The following is a 15,712-nucleotide window of genomic DNA, read 5'->3' as shown; positions in this document are numbered from 1 at the left end:
GCTTTACACTCCTCCTAGATACATCTTGGCTCCTACCCACAGCTGCCACTAGGAAGCCCTTGCTTCCCAGACACTGTTACACATACTAATAAGGGTTCCTTATTCCTGTACTAGAGAAGCAGGTTTAAAAACTGTAATATCTGTTCAGTCATGTAAGTTAAGGCCACCATGTTTTTTCCAAGTACGACTGTAAGTTTTAAAGTTACTAAATAAGGAATTTAGCGTCCTACAGGACATTAAATCAGATAAAAATGACAATTCTAAATAGGACCAGGTAGCTTTAGGTGCCCTTCTGGGTGAATATGCGGACCATGGAATGCACATGTATAGGCTGAAGTCACCAAGGAGTGTCCAGTGACCCCCCACCCACACTTGACCAGACAGCCAGTCTCCATACTTACCACTGGGATGTCCAGGTGCCACGCGGGCTACTCTGCCTTGGCCTGCAGAGAGAGAGGACAAAGATGAACATGTGCCCAGTCTAACACAGACAAAGGGATCCCCAAAGGATTGCAGTATGGAGTGGGACAGGGAGAATCGAGATGGGAAAAGGAAAAGAACAACCCATCTCCAATAAACGCTCAATACAGAGTATGTTAAACTGAACACAAAACTTACTGCTGTAGCAAACATGTCTTCATCTTTTATTTATTCAAAACATATATACGAATAATCCATAACGATTGAAGCATAAACATTTATGTATAGTAGCTGCCAAAAAACCTCCAGTCAACAAAAGGGAATCCACTGTACACTAGCAAACTGCACACACACCACCCACACCTTGCCTGCCATCTTTAAAAGGAATACATTAAAAAACATGAACCAGACATTGTGCAGCGCCATATTGAGTCACGTGAATACCTTTGAACATTCCTTACTCTGCAGGGAACGTGCAGAAAATCAAAATGAAACATGTACGTATGAAATGCCAACAGGTGGATCTGCGTAATGAACAGGACAGATGTGTCTGTATACATAGTCTATGTAGGAAAGTAGCCTCTTTCTGACATTGTCTACCCCCACTTGTTGCCTGTTGTCGGTGTGTTTTTGACTGTGTTCACTGGGATCCTGCTAACCAGGACCCCAGTGACTGCTCTCTCCCTTTAAATGTGGTTGCTTGAACCACACTCATCCCACATTTGACATACTGGTGCCCGCATGTAAGTCCCTAATATATAGTACCCAGGTACTTAGGGCATTGGGGTACCAGAAGAACCCCATGGGCTGCAGCATGTATTATGCCAACCACGGGAAGCCAATGCAAAGTATCTTCAGGTCTGCCATTGCAGCCTGCGTGAAAGGGTGCAAGCATCCTTTCCACTACAGGTCACTGCACCAGGTGCACCAGGTCACTGTAAGTCACCCCTATGCCAGGCTCTCCTAGCCCAGAGGGCAGGGTGCAGGTACCTGTGTGTGAGGGCACCCCTGCACTAGCGAACTCCAGTTCCATTTTCCTGGACTTCGTGAGTGCGGGGACGCCATTTTATGCATGTACTGGCCATATGTCACTACCTATGTCCAGCTACATAATGGTAACTCCGAACTTAGGCATGTTTGGTATCAAACATGTCGGAATCATATCACAATACTGTTACCAGTACTGGAAGTATGATTCCATGCACTCTGGGGGCTCCTTGGAGGACCCCAAATATTGCTCCTACCAGCCTTCTGGGGTTTTCCAGGCAGCCCAAGCTGCTGCCACCCCTCAGACAGGTCTCTGCCCTCCTGCTGTTTGAACAGCTCAAGTCCAGGAAGGCAGAACAAATGATTTCATTTGTGGGTGGTAACACCCTCTCCCTTCGGAAATAGGTGTACTTGGCTTGGGAGGGGTAGCCTCCCGAAGCCAATGGTATGCTTTGAAGGCCACATATGGTGCCCTCCGTGCATAAAACAGGTCAACAACAGTTCAGGGACCTCCAGTCCCTACTCTGCCGCATAATGGACAATGGAAAGGGGAGTGACCACTCCCCTGTCCATCACGACCCCAGGGGTGGTGCCAGTGCTCTTCCAGAGGGTCACTGGGTTCTGCCATCTTCAATCCAAGGCTGGCAGAGGCCTCTGGGAGCATCTGAGTGGCCAGGTTAGGCAGGTGACGTCAGAGCCCCCTCCTGATAGGAGGTCACCTGGCTAGGTGACCAATCCCCCTTTCAGGGCTATTTAGGGTCTCTCTCTTGGGTGGGTCCTCAGATTCGGCTTGCAAGATTCCAGCAGGACTCCTCTGCAACCTCCACTTCAACTTCTAGCCACTGGAACCGCAATGGGTCTCTCCAGGGACCGACAATATGCATCCACGAAGAAGACTTTGCTTGCAACATTGTTTCCACGTCTCCTTCCAGCTTCTGCAACATATACCCGGCTCTGAGGGCGACAAGTCTTCAGTCTGCACGAGAAGGAAGAAGGACTCTCCCTTGGAGTGAAGGAATCACTCCCCTGCATCAACAGGCACCTACTGCAATGATGACTGGGTGTGTGGATCTCCTCTCATCCTGAGCTGCGTGGCACCTGCATCATGGGTGGTGGTCTGGAGTAGTCCTCTTGGTCCTCTCTGCTAGCTGTCCAACTTTGGTGGAGGTAATCCCTTGCCTTCCCACTCAGGACAGTACCCCGTGCACTGCGTGTATTGCAGCTACCAAGACTTGTTGGCATCTCCTCCAACAGATCTTCAGGCTCCATGTAGCCCCAGCCCAGTCACTCCTTCCTTAGATGCACAGCCCCTGTGTGCTTCTCCTGCAGCGTGGGTCCCTTCTCCAGCTGTGCCGCCTGGGATCCTCTTTCAGTGGGTCTCCTGCGGGGGCTGCTTTTTCTTCTGTGGACTCTCTGCCTTGCGGAGGGTCCCCCTAGGACTCCCCTCCCAAGGATGAGCCCTCCTGGACCTTGCTGGTCCCACTTTTGCTTCACAGAGACTTCTGCCTTTGCCAAGGCTTGTTGGTTGCTTTTCCATGCCACTGACCGACTGCAATCATCCATCCGAGTTGGGACATCGTCTGCATCCTCCAGGAACTCTTCAACTGCTCCAGGGCTGCATTCCTGACCGTCTTCGTCCTACTGTCGACCAACTCCTGCAACCACAGTTGGGTGGGTAGTGGCTCCTAATCCTCCTGGACTCTTCTGTGACTTCTGGACTCGGTCCCCTTCTTCCACGGGTCTTCCCCTTCAGGAATCCACCGCTGGTTTCTTGCAGTCTGGTTGCTGCATTTTCTTCTTTTCCTTCCCTTTGGGTAGTTTGGGGAAAATCCAGTAACTTACGCCTTTCTTCCTGGCCGTTGGGGGGCACTGCGGAATTTACCTTTATGGTTTCCTAGTACCCCCAGGTCCCCTCTACACATTCCACTTATCTAGGTAGGGGTCCTGCATTCGCATTCCATTTTTCAGTATATGGTTTGGGCTCCCCCTAGGGTCACTATTGCCTATTTGCTATGGCACTGTTTTCTATTGCTATTTATGCCTATTTCTGATTACTCGTGTACATATCTAGTGTGTTACTTACCTCCTATTGGAGGGTTGCCTCGCTAGTACTTTTTGGTAATTGTATCACTAAAATAAAGTACCTTTATTTTCGTAACACTGAGTGTTTTCTTTCATGTGTGTAAGTGCTGTGTGACTACAGTGGTATTGCATGAGCTTTGCATGTCTCCTGGATAAGTCTTGGCTCCTCGTCCACAGCTATCTCTAGAGAGCCTGGCTTCTAGACGCTGCCTACACTACACTAATAGGGGATACCTGGTATAAGGTGTAAGTACCTCAGGTACCCACCACACACCAGGCCAGCTTCCTACAGTGTATTTAGACATTATACGTCAGTCGTTAGGAAGGAGAGGATGTGGGTTTGGGGTAAGCTAATCCTAACTGTGCGTTTAAGATTGCTCCTAAATATGGTTGAACCTGGAGTGATGGCAGGTGAGACTGGGGGATGTTGACAGTAAACCCTAAGCTGTGGGGAAGGTCTGTTGTCATCTGAGTGTGTTGATGACACTGATGCTGGGTGCTGGCTTTGAGAAGTACGCCATCGAGGTAAGGGAACACATGGACATTGCATAGGTGACCTGTGGCCACACCTAGACATTTGGTAAACACACACTGTGCAGGGGTCACCCTGAGAGGAAGTACCTTGACCTGGTAATGTTTGCCTGCTATGACAAATCCTAACTATTTGCGATGAGCTGACTGTATTGGTATGAAGAAGTAGGTGTCCTTGAAGTCTAGTGTTGCCATACAGTTGCCTTGTTGAAGAAGTGGAATGACCTCATGTAAGGTGACCATGTAAACTGCTCTGATAGAATGTATTTGTTTAGAGGCCTGAGACCTAAGGCTTCAGTAATCCATCCTTTTTGGGGGATTAGGAAGTATAGGAAGTAGACCCACGAGCCCTGATATTGAAGAGGAACAGATTCTATAGGTCCTTTGAGGAGAAGGGCTTTAACTTCATGCTTGAGTAACGTCTGATGTTCCTGCGAATGTTCCTGCGTTATTCTGTGAGTGCAAGGTGAATGTTGGGCAGTATTGTAATGAGCTCCAGACAAGAGCCATGTTGGATAATAGCTAATACCCATTTGTCTGTTGTGACAGTATCCCACACTGGGTGGAAAAATTGTAGTCCACCCTGACATGTGTTGTGTGGTCGGGGGGAGATCGGGTAGTCACTGTTTGCAGGAGGGTGTTGCTCTGCGAGAGGAGGCACCCTTACCTCGACCCTTGGTATTGTTACCTCTGAATGAACCTCTGTAGTAACCCTTAGTGTAAGGAGTCTGGGGCTGTTTCTGTTGGGAGGTGGATGCCTCAGTGAGGTGGACATAAAGGTACCCCTGTTGCTTGGGTGACAAAAGGAGCCTCTGGGAGTGTAGTTTGCAACACTCCCATAGCTTTGACTGTGCCAGTGTCTTTTTCAATTTTTTCTACAGTAGAATCTGCCTGCAGACCAAAGAGATGTTCCTTGTCGAACGGAATGTTGAAAACAGCCTGTTGGACCCCCTGCTTAAAACTGGAACACGTCAGCCAAGCATGTCACCAAAGAACACGTGTGACTCCCTGAGCTGCAGTATCAGCTGCATCAAGGGTGCAGCGAATAGAAGTGCTGGTGATGGTTTGCCCCTCTGTCACAACTTGTTGGCCACTTCTTCTGTGTCCTTCTGGGAGATACTGTAGGAGCTCCTCCATTTCATTCCAGTGGGCTCTGACATGGCGGGCCCATAAGGCCAGAGAATTGGCGATAAGCCAATGGTTGGCTGCCTGCGGTGCAGCTCTCGTCTCTGTAGCGTCTATGTGCTCGCTTTCTTTCTCTTAGGGGGTATCTCCGGTACCTTGAGAATCAGCCCTCTGCGCACTGTAGTGATAACAATGGACTCCAGTGTCACTTGGCGTCGAATAAATGTAGGATCCGATGGCGCGGTCTTGTATTTCTTATCCACCCTAGGAGTGATGATCCTGCCCTAACAGGGTCCCTAAGGATGCCATCTGCTGCCTCGTCACGTAGTAGCTAAGGTGCCAAATAGGAAATCCTGCTCAAGTGGTTCCTCTGTAGGTCTACATTATGGGAAGCTGCCGCTCTTGCAATGACTCAACGGCAGGAGGTTGCGCCCTCAGGTGGGGAACGACGAGCTGGGTACAAATCAGGATCTTTTGGGGTGGTGGCCTCTGTGTCGTGCAGGTCCCGATGAGTAGGATCCCCTTGTGGCCCCCACTAGCCCACCAGTTTCAGATTGTGGTGACTCCTGAGGTGAAATGTCCAGCGAAGGAGGCAAGGGGGGGGTGACAATGGCTGAGGAAAATGAGGAGGGGTGGAGGTGGTGGTGAAGGGAGTGTGGAAGGATGTGGAAGAATGTCAGGGCCAGTGGCCTTGTCCTTGGTTTTCTTCCTGGGAGGAAGGGGTGCATACAGTGCCTCCTCACATGACCATTTCCTCTTCAGGGGCGGAGGAAAGGAAGGCATAGCAATAACCCAACCAGTTCCCACTTGGATTTTGATTTTCTGCTGCGAATCTCCAGCTTTTCCAAAATAGGCTTGATGGGAGATGCTGAAGCCAATTAAGCTTTAGTGTTTTTCAGCTACAAAGGTTCCAGAACCGAGGATTTTGGCTTCGATTGGTGAGGCTTGGTTGGTGCTGAGGTGGAGGGAGTCGAATGCCGAGACAGCACTGAAGGTCGCGTCGGTGCAGAGGACTGCTCTCGGTCCAAAGAGGTCGATGCCTAAGGCTTGGCCTTGATATGGCCTCTTGGGGCCCGGCCCGAGGGCAGGGTATCTGAAGTAGTTTCCCAGATCAGACCATGGCTGGGGAGCAGTGGTGGACCTGTGAACTCAGGTGGAGCTGTCAGTGCTGAAGATTTTTTGGTCGGCTTGGATGGAGGTATGGGGGCAGGGGTTGCAGTACTCACAAGTGAGAAGGATGGACCTTCCTGCATCACAAGGTCTACCTCAATGTTGGACCCGGGAGAGATGGCTTCCTATTCTTTGACGGTTTGCTGCTCTTGTGAGTGTTGCTCTCCAAAAATATCGGGAGTGTGATCTACGGCCTTCTGACACATTTCAAGGCAATGAGCCCTGCGGTCCTGGAGGCTTTTCTTCGGTCTGAAGAACTTACAGGCATCATAGTCGGCTTCTCTGTGGTCCAGGAATTGCACTTCGAATGCTGATCTGTGTGTGAGTATTTCACATGGCCACGTGGGCTAAACCGAAGTGGCGTGCTTTCCATCACCAGGAGATTATTTTCAGGGTGAATTTGAAAGGTAGGCCCTAAGGGGCAGTGCCCCAAAGGGCTCTCGGCTGAACAAAGTTGATCCAGTGGAGTTTCCAAGGGCGTGCCGAGATGGAAAGCGCAAACGAGAACAATACCGTTGAAAATAATACAGAAACTGGTAGAATCTAACTGAAATGGAGTTGAAGCACTGAGTGAATGCACACACATCCGAACCCGATGGTGGAGAGAAAACAACCCAAAAACAGAGTTGATGCCCATGCACATTACCACTGAGAGGAGGAGACACTTGACACTGTAACTCTAAAGCCTTCTTTGAAGAAAAACAATTTGCCCAACTCGGGACCCAACACTAGATGGCAGGAATATGCAGAGCATGCACATCTATAGCCACACATGCCATCGAACAATATATTGCTGGGAACTAGAAAACATGGCCGCTCTCTCTGGTGCCAAGCAGTGATTAGTTGTCTCATCATTAGGAAACCCGGCAGGCTTTCTTCATCTATGAATACATTTTACTGAAGGAACACAGGGCCATAAAGAAGCCAGAGCAGCGCCTAGAGGTGAAGTAGCGCCTACCTTTTGATCCACTGGTTGTGCGTCTCCTGCAGATGGGGACAGCCAGGGAGAGACTGCAAGAGAAGGAGAGAGACAGGCATGTGAGGGGAGGTGGAGGTTGAGGGGGGGGTCAAAAGGATAGGGGGGGGGGCAGAAGTAGAAAGTCAACCATGGATATGAGGGCAGGGCTAGGGGTGCCAGCGAGGGGCAGGAGGGCATCTGAGGGTGTGCAGTCAACCAAGGGAACCAGAGCTGTAGTTGTGCAAGGGTAGATGGGTGAGGGCAGATAGAAGTACAACAGCAGATGATGTGTGAGGGCAGATAGGAGTACAGGGCAGATGGTGTGTGAGGGCAGATAGGAGTATAAGGGCAGATGGCGTGTGAGGGCAGATAGGAGTACAAGGGATGCTGGTGTGTCAGGGTAGACAGTGGTCCAGGGGCAGATGGTGTGTGAGGACAGATAGGAGTCGAAAGGCAGATGATGTGTGAGGGCAGATAGGAGTACAGGGCAGATGGTGAGTGAGGGCAGATAGGAGTACAAGGGCAGATGGTGTGTGAGGGCAGATAGGAGTACAGGGCAGATGTGTGTGAGGGCAGATAGGAGTACACGGGCATAAGGTGTCTGAGGGCAGATAGGAGTACATGGGATGATGGTGTGTGAGGGCAGACAGTGGTCCAGGGGCAGATGGTGTGTGAGGACAGATAGGAGTACAAGGGCAGATGGTGTGAGGACAGATAGGAGCATCGGGGCAGATGGTGTGTGAGGGCAGATAGGGGTCCAAAGGCAGATGGTGTGAGGGCAGATAGGAGTATAAGGGCAGATGGTGCGTGAGGGCATATTAGAGTACACAGCAGATGGTGTGTGAGGGCAGATATGAGTACAGGGCACAAGGTGTATGAGGGGGGATAGGTGTAAAAGGGCAGATGGTTGTGAGGGCAGATAGGAGTACAGGGCAGATGGTGTGTGAGGGAAGATAGGAGTACAAGGGCAGATGATGTCTCAGGGCAGACAGGAGTACAACAGCAGATGATGTGTGAGGGCAAACAGGAGTACAGGGCAGATAGGAGTACAAGGGCAGATGATGTGTGAGGGCAGACAGGAGTACAACAGCAGATGATGTGTGAGGGCAGACAGGAGTACAGGGCAGACGGTAAGTCAGGGCAGATAGGAGTACAAGGGCAGATGGTTGTGAGGGTAGAAAGGAGTACTAGGGCAGATGGTATGAGGGCAATTTGGAGTTCAACAGCAGGTAGTGTGTGAAGGCAGATAAGAGTACAGGGCACATGATGTGTGAGGGCAGACAGGAGTACAGGGCAGAAGGTGTGTGAGGGCAGATAGGAGTACAGGGCAGAAGGTGTATGACGGCATATAGGAGTACAGGGCAGAAGGTGAGTGAGGGCAGATAAGAGTACAGGGCAGAAGGTGTGTGTGGGCAGATTGGAGTACAGGGCACAAGATGTGTGAGGGCAGGCAGGAGTACAGGGCAAAAGGTGTGTGAGGGCAGACTGGAGTACAGGGCAGATGGTGTGTGAGGGCAGATGGGAGTATAAGGGCAGATGGCGTGTGAGGGCAGATAGGAGTACAAGGGATGCTGGTGTGTGAGGGTAGACAGTGGTCCAGGGGCAGATGGTGTGTGAGGACAGATAGGAGTCGAAAGGCAGATGATGTGTGAGGGCAGATAGGAGTACAGGGCAGATGGTGAGTGAGGGCAGATAGGAGTACAAGGGCAGATGGTGTGTGAGGGCAGATAGGAGTACAGGGCAGATGTGTGTGAGGGCAGATAGGAGTACACGGGCATAAGGTGTCTGAGGGCAGATAGGAGTACATGGGATGATGGTGTGTGAGGGCAGACAGTGGTCCAGGGGCAGATGGTGTGTGAGGACAGATAGGAGTACAAGGGCAGATGGTGTGAGGACAGATAGGAGCATCGGGGCAGATGGTGTGTGAGGGCAGATAGGGGTCCAAAGGCAGATGGTGTGAGGGCAGATAGGAGTATAAGGGCAGATGGTGCGTGAGGGCATATTAGAGTACACAGCAGATGGTGTGTGAGGGCAGATATGAGTACAGGGCACAAGGTGTATGAGGGGGGATAGGTGTAAAAGGGCAGATGGTTGTGAGGGCAGATAGGAGTACAGGGCAGATGGTGTGTGAGGGAAGATAGGAGTACAAGGGCAGATGATGTCTCAGGGCAGACAGGAGTACAACAGCAGATGATGTGTGAGGGCAAACAGGAGTACAGGGCAGATAGGAGTACAAGGGCAGATGATGTGTGAGGGCAGACAGGAGTACAACAGCAGATGATGTGTGAGGGCAGACAGGAGTACAGGGCAGACGGTAAGTCAGGGCAGATAGGAGTACAAGGGCAGATGGTTGTGAGGGTAGAAAGGAGTACTAGGGCAGATGGTATGAGGGCAATTTGGAGTTCAACAGCAGGTAGTGTGTGAAGGCAGATAAGAGTACAGGGCACATGATGTGTGAGGGCAGACAGGAGTACAGGGCAGAAGGTGTGTGAGGGCAGATAGGAGTACAGGGCAGAAGGTGTATGACGGCATATAGGAGTACAGGGCAGAAGGTGAGTGAGGGCAGATAAGAGTACAGGGCAGAAGGTGTGTGTGGGCAGATTGGAGTACAGGGCACAAGATGTGTGAGGGCAGGCAGGAGTACAGGGCAAAAGGTGTGTGAGGGCAGACTGGAGTACAGGGCAGATGGTGTGTGAGGGCAGATGGGAGTATAAGGGCAGATGGCGTGTGAGGGCAGATAGGAGTACAAGGGATGCTGGTGTGTGAGGGTAGACAGTGGTCCAGGGGCAGATGGTGTGTGAGGACAGATAGGAGTCGAAAGGCAGATGATGTGTGAGGGCAGATAGGAGTACAGGGCAGATGGTGAGTGAGGGCAGATAGGAGTACAAGGGCAGATGGTGTGTGAGGGCAGATAGGAGTACAGGGCAGATGTGTGTGAGGGCAGATAGGAGTACACGGGCATAAGGTGTCTGAGGGCAGATAGGAGTACATGGGATGATGGTGTGTGAGGGCAGACAGTGGTCCAGGGGCAGATGGTGTGTGAGGACAGATAGGAGTACAAGGGCAGATGGTGTGAGGACAGATAGGAGCATCGGGGCAGATGGTGTGTGAGGGCAGATAGGGGTCCAAAGGCAGATGGTGTGAGGGCAGATAGGAGTATAAGGGCAGATGGTGCGTGAGGGCATATTAGAGTACACAGCAGATGGTGTGTGAGGGCAGATATGAGTACAGGGCACAAGGTGTATGAGGGGGGATAGGTGTAAAAGGGCAGATGGTTGTGAGGGCAGATAGGAGTACAGGGCAGATGGTGTGTGAGGGAAGATAGGAGTACAAGGGCAGATGGTGTGTGAGGGCAGATAGGAGTACAGGGGCGGATGGTGTGTGAGGGCAGATATGAGGACACGGCATAAGGTGTCTGAGGGCAGATAGGAGTACAGGGCACAAGATGTGTGAGGGCAGATAGGAGTACAGGGCAGAAGGTGAGTGAGGGCAGATAAGAGTACAGGGCAGAAGGTGTGTGTGGGCAGATTGGAGTACAGGGCACAAGATGTGTGAGGGCAGGCAGGAGTACAGGGCAAAAGGTGTGTGAGGGCAGATTGGAGTACAGGACAGAAGGTGTGTGAGGGCAGATAGGAGTACAGGGCAGAAGGTGTATGAGGGCAGATAGGAGTACAGGGCAGAAGGTGGGTGAGGGCAGATCAGAGTTCAGGGCAGAAGGTGAGTGAGGGCAGATAAGAGTACAGGGCAGCAGGTGAGTGAGGGCAGATCAGAGTTCAGGGCAGAAGGTGAGTGAGGGCAGATGAGAGTACAGGGCAGAAGGTGAGTGAGGGCAGATGAGAGTACAGGGCAGAAGGTGAGTGAGGGCAGATAAGATTACCGGGCAGAAGGTGAGTGAGGGCAGATAAGAGTACAGGGCAGAAGGTGTGTGAGGGCAGATAGGAGTACAGGGCACAAGATGTGTGAGGGCAGATAGGAGTACAGGGCAGAAGGTGAGGACAGATTGGAGTACAGGGCAGCAGGTGTGTGAGGGCAGATAGGAGTACAGGGCAGAAGGTGAGTGAGGGCAAATAAGAGTACAGGGCAGAAGGTGAATGAGGGCAGATAAGAGTACAGGGCAGAAGGTGAGTGAGGGCAGATAGGAGTACAGGGCACAAGATGTGTGAGGGCAGATAGAAGTACAGGTCAGAAGGTGAGTGAGGACAGATTGGAGTACAGGGCAGCAGGTGTGTGAGGGCAGATAGGAGTACAGGGCAGAAGGTGAGTGAGGGCAGATAAGATTACCGGGCAGAAGGTGAGTGAGGGCAGATAAGAGTACAGGGCAGAAGGTGTGTGAGGGCAGATAGGAGTACAGGGCACAAGATGTGTGAGGGCAGATAGGAGTACAGGGCAGAAGGTGAGGACAGATTGGAGTACAGGGCAGCAGGTGTGTGAGGGCAGACAGGAGTACAGGGCACAAGGTGTGTGAGGGCAGACAGGAGTACAGAGCAGCAGGTGTGCGAGGGCAGATTGGAGTACAGGGCAGAAGGTGTGTGAGGGCAGACAGGAGTACAGGGCAGCAGATGTGTGAGGGCAGACAGGAGTACAGGGCACAAGGTGTGTGAGGGCAGACAGGAGTACAGGGCAGCAGGTGTGTGAGGGCAGACAGGAGTACAGGGCAGAAGGTGTGTGAGGGCATATCAGAGTACAGGGTAGAAGGTGGGTGAGGGCTGACTGGCTACAAGGCAGACAAGGTGGAAGGAAAGTCAGAAGTGGCTAGGAGAAACAAGGCTAGTCTGAGGTGCGAGGGCCGGAGGGCTGATGAGAGCAGCCAGGAGTACCAGGAGAGTGGAGTAAAGAGGGGTGGCATTGCTCATAGAGAAGGACTGTGGGGGTCAGACTGCTGCGCATGGAAACCAAGAGTTGTGGTCACCTGTGAAGGGGAACTGAAGGTCACACGGCAAGGGAGTCTAGGGAGTCTGACAAGGGGAGTTAAGGGCATGTGTTAAATCCTGGCGGTACGTATACTCCGTCGCAAGAGCGACAAGGTATTCTCACCAACAAGAATGTGGTTCATCCCCTGCATTTAGATGCGGGAGGATCTTCGGGGTAATCGAGGCAGAGGCTGCTAAGGGCCTGATTTATATTTCGGTGGACCGGTTACTGTGTCACAACGGTGGCAGATATCCCATTTGCCAAAATATAAATTGGATACGATATAACAGAATTCATATTTCAGCGGACGGTATATCCATCACTTTTAGGACGGAGTAACCCGTCCTCTGAAATAGAAGTTAAGCCCTCTGTGGTCTCCACCATTATTAAACTCCCTCTGATAGCCCTGGAGAGCAAGGGCCGTCGGAGAAATTACTACATGTCTGCCCATCCAATTTAGATGGGTAGACATGTAGTCATTCATTTTTTTACGGTTTCTGGCCGCTAGGTACAACAGAACATTCTAATGCTCACCCCGCCATGAGAAAAGCCTCCCATTACGAAGGAAGCATTACTTTTTTCCTTCAAAAAGAAAATCCAATCTCTGGATTTTCTTTTTGAAAACAAAAAAAGATTCCTGATTGTCACAGGCCTGCATCCTTTTGACACAGCCCTGCAGCAAACGGTAAAATGCATCGACAGGAACTGCGGTGATGGCGGGTTCTGTCAATACCTTTTTTAAATGACCGTCTGCTAGGTGGTCATTTGTAACTTTGGTCGGCGACGTAGTCTTGGCCTGGTGGACATAAAGCCCACAACCAGGCCAATGGTGACTACTCTGTCGGCCAATATTTAAATCAGGGCCTAAGTTTGGAGGGCGGGCAAAATGCAAGGCGGATATGGAAAAAAAAGTCATAGGGGCCGGAGGGGGACGTGAGCCTGGTGGGGGAGAGTCGTGCTGAGGGGTGCACGGTGGTCAGACAGGAAAAGTATGAAGGTTCTACGTAAGAGAAAGCTAGGGGGAATACATGGTGACCGGTCATAAAACAGGGACGTGGGTGGTCACACTTAGAGGTGGGCTAGGGGGCAGTAGGGGCACAGGGAGGGATCTTTTGGGACGGAGGTGGGCCTGAAGGGCCGCATGTGGATGGGACTTAGAATCACATGAGGAGAATGAGTCTGGGGGTCACACATGGAGCGGGTATAGTCTTGTGAATTCTTACCCTTTGTGCTGATGAAGCTCAGAAGCCCACAGAGGATGAAGGCAGTGATGAAGAGTCCGATAGTATCCTCCATAGAGGGCCCAGACTCCCCTGAAGCAAACAAACAAAAGACAAAGCATGTGAGGGAAAAAGGCAGTAGACAGACTCAAGCAACCTCTCACCTGCACCTCTATCCACTAATATCGGAATAGTTACAATTCTTTCACCGCTGGGCTATTCCAGGTTGACATGCTGTACGTTATCGTGACACCTAGTGGTTGGGATTGGAAAAGCATTGACTCGTACGTCTTTTGTACCGCCCCCATAGGCGGAGTCCGCGTGACATGATGGTGGGTGTGGCACTAGAAAATTGTGAGCTAAATATCGTCAGATAAAAAAATTTGTCCTAAATAGCATTTACAAAACTATTGCTCCATTGGAGTGAATACTGACAATCTACACCAAATGGGACAATAATTTTGTAAACAATTTTTATGACTTGCTATTTATACCATATGGAATGCTTGAAATACGTTTAACCACTGGCAATGTCTCAGGGTAGCTCCCAACCCGCACGAGTACAGCTTGCCACCAAGGATGTCTCCACCGAGTAACTTGTGAACACTCTTGGTGCTCATTTTATTCTGAATAGAACAAAAATGGGTTGGTGATGTTCACCACCTACGCAAACTAGAGCTTTTGTTTGTTGTGCGTCCGGCTGTAAGAGCCCCCATTAAGGTAGAGTGGTAAGAAAGAAGCTACCCAGTTCTGTTAGAGGGATGATGTCTTGAAGGATGGAATTCCTGAACCCTGATGTCTGCATGCATCAAATCAAACTATGAAAGTCCAACAATGGTCGGAAGGTGCTATCTTTTTTGGGGGGATTTGAGGAAAGGAATAAACATTTTGGCCCTGTTCATGCAGCAGAACTTCTAAGTCAGTAGTGATTACAACAGAAAAGTGTGATCCTATCTGAATACTGATTGCTTTGGTCTATAATTTTGTGGCTTTCTAAAAGTCCCAGAAAGAATCACTGTTAAACACCCTACAGCCAGGATCAGCCTGCCCTACAGGTCAATCGAGCAGTGCCCATTGGGCTGGTCTGGTCTGACAGATCAGTGCGTGGGACATTTTTCTGCAGTTGTGGGCAAGTTTTATGGCCAGGTGGGCTGGTTTTTGTATGAAATTAATCCCTTTTTTTAGCTATTGGATTCACAAATGAGGGCCACTTTAATTCTGATGCCGGTCCTATTTTTTGTCCCAGTCTGACCCTGCCTTAAGCACCCATGGAACTGAGGTACCTTCTTCACGAAGGGCTGGACACTACTCAGACGTCCTCCCACTGGAAGAAGCAAACATACCCTCAGTGGTTAGCAGGTGCTGATCCTCTAGGATGTTGGCTCCTACCCTAAACTCTGGCTCGATAGGACTGGCATTGCCCATGTGATGAATGCGGCCAGGATGCACTCTACTGATGGCTCTATTGAGTCGATTGATACCCTGGAGGATGGTGCTGGCACCTTCCTCCTGGCCTACATTGTGTCAATGCTGCACATGAGAGTCTCTATGATCTGTTGCCGTCTCTGCCTCAGAGCCTCGTCCAGGTGGGACCAGAAACTTGTTCTCAATCGAATATCGAGTTTATGATACTTCTGTGGCTGTGAGACTGAATCCTGAACTGCAGAGCCAGGAACGATGATGTATCTCACAGCTCGTGGTGGGCTGCCTCTTGTAACATCCGCATGACTTAAGGTAAGAATCTGCAATTAGCAAATGGTGATTTATCACAGAACTCGTGGTGGGCTGCCTCTTATATCATCCGCATGACTGAAGGCAAGCATCTGCCATTAGCGAATGATGATTTATAGCAGAACTCGTGATGGGCTGCCTCTTATATCATCCGCATGACTGAAGACAAGCATCTGCCATTAGCGAATGATGATTTATCGCAGAACTTGTGATGGGCTGCCTCTTGTGTCCTCTGCATAACTTATAGCAAGCATCTATGATTCACGAACAATTAGGTATCTCAAACCACCTGGTGGGCTGCCTCTTCTTTCATCCGCATTACTTAAGGCAAGCATCTGCGAGTAGCAAACAATGAGATACCTCAAAGTTCGAGGTGGGCTGCTTCTTGTGTCATCCGCATGACCTAAGGAAGCATCTGCAACTAGCGAACAATGAGGTATCTCACAGCTCGTGGTGGGCTGCCTCGTGTCATCCACATGACCTAAGGAAGCATCTGCGACTAGTGAACAATGAGGTATCTCACAGCTCGTGGTGGGCTGCCTCGTGTGTCATCCGCATGACTTAAGGAGAGCGTTTG

General features: G+C 50.6%; 1 protein-coding gene across 2 annotated transcripts in view; it reads right to left on the bottom strand.

The window, feature by feature from the left end:
* Positions 1-15,712, bottom strand: part of TAPBP (TAP binding protein) — a 61,395-nt gene that overhangs the window by 16,864 nt on the left and 28,819 nt on the right. For both annotated transcript variants that reach the window (XM_069241869.1, XM_069241870.1), the window contains exons 6-8: positions 13,408-13,497; positions 7,274-7,326; positions 402-443 (exon numbers count right to left, since the gene is read on the bottom strand). In XM_069241869.1, coding sequence (XP_069097970.1) covers positions 429-443; positions 7,274-7,326; positions 13,408-13,497 — 158 coding nt within the window. In that variant the 3' untranslated portion in view covers positions 402-428. The remainder of the gene's footprint in view (positions 1-401; positions 444-7,273; positions 7,327-13,407; positions 13,498-15,712) is intronic.

This window comes from Pleurodeles waltl, chromosome 6 (assembly GCF_031143425.1).
Source record: "Pleurodeles waltl isolate 20211129_DDA chromosome 6, aPleWal1.hap1.20221129, whole genome shotgun sequence".
In the NCBI taxonomy this organism is placed as follows: Eukaryota; Metazoa; Chordata; class Amphibia; order Caudata; family Salamandridae; genus Pleurodeles; species Pleurodeles waltl.
This window is presented reverse-complemented; position numbering and strand designations above follow the sequence as displayed.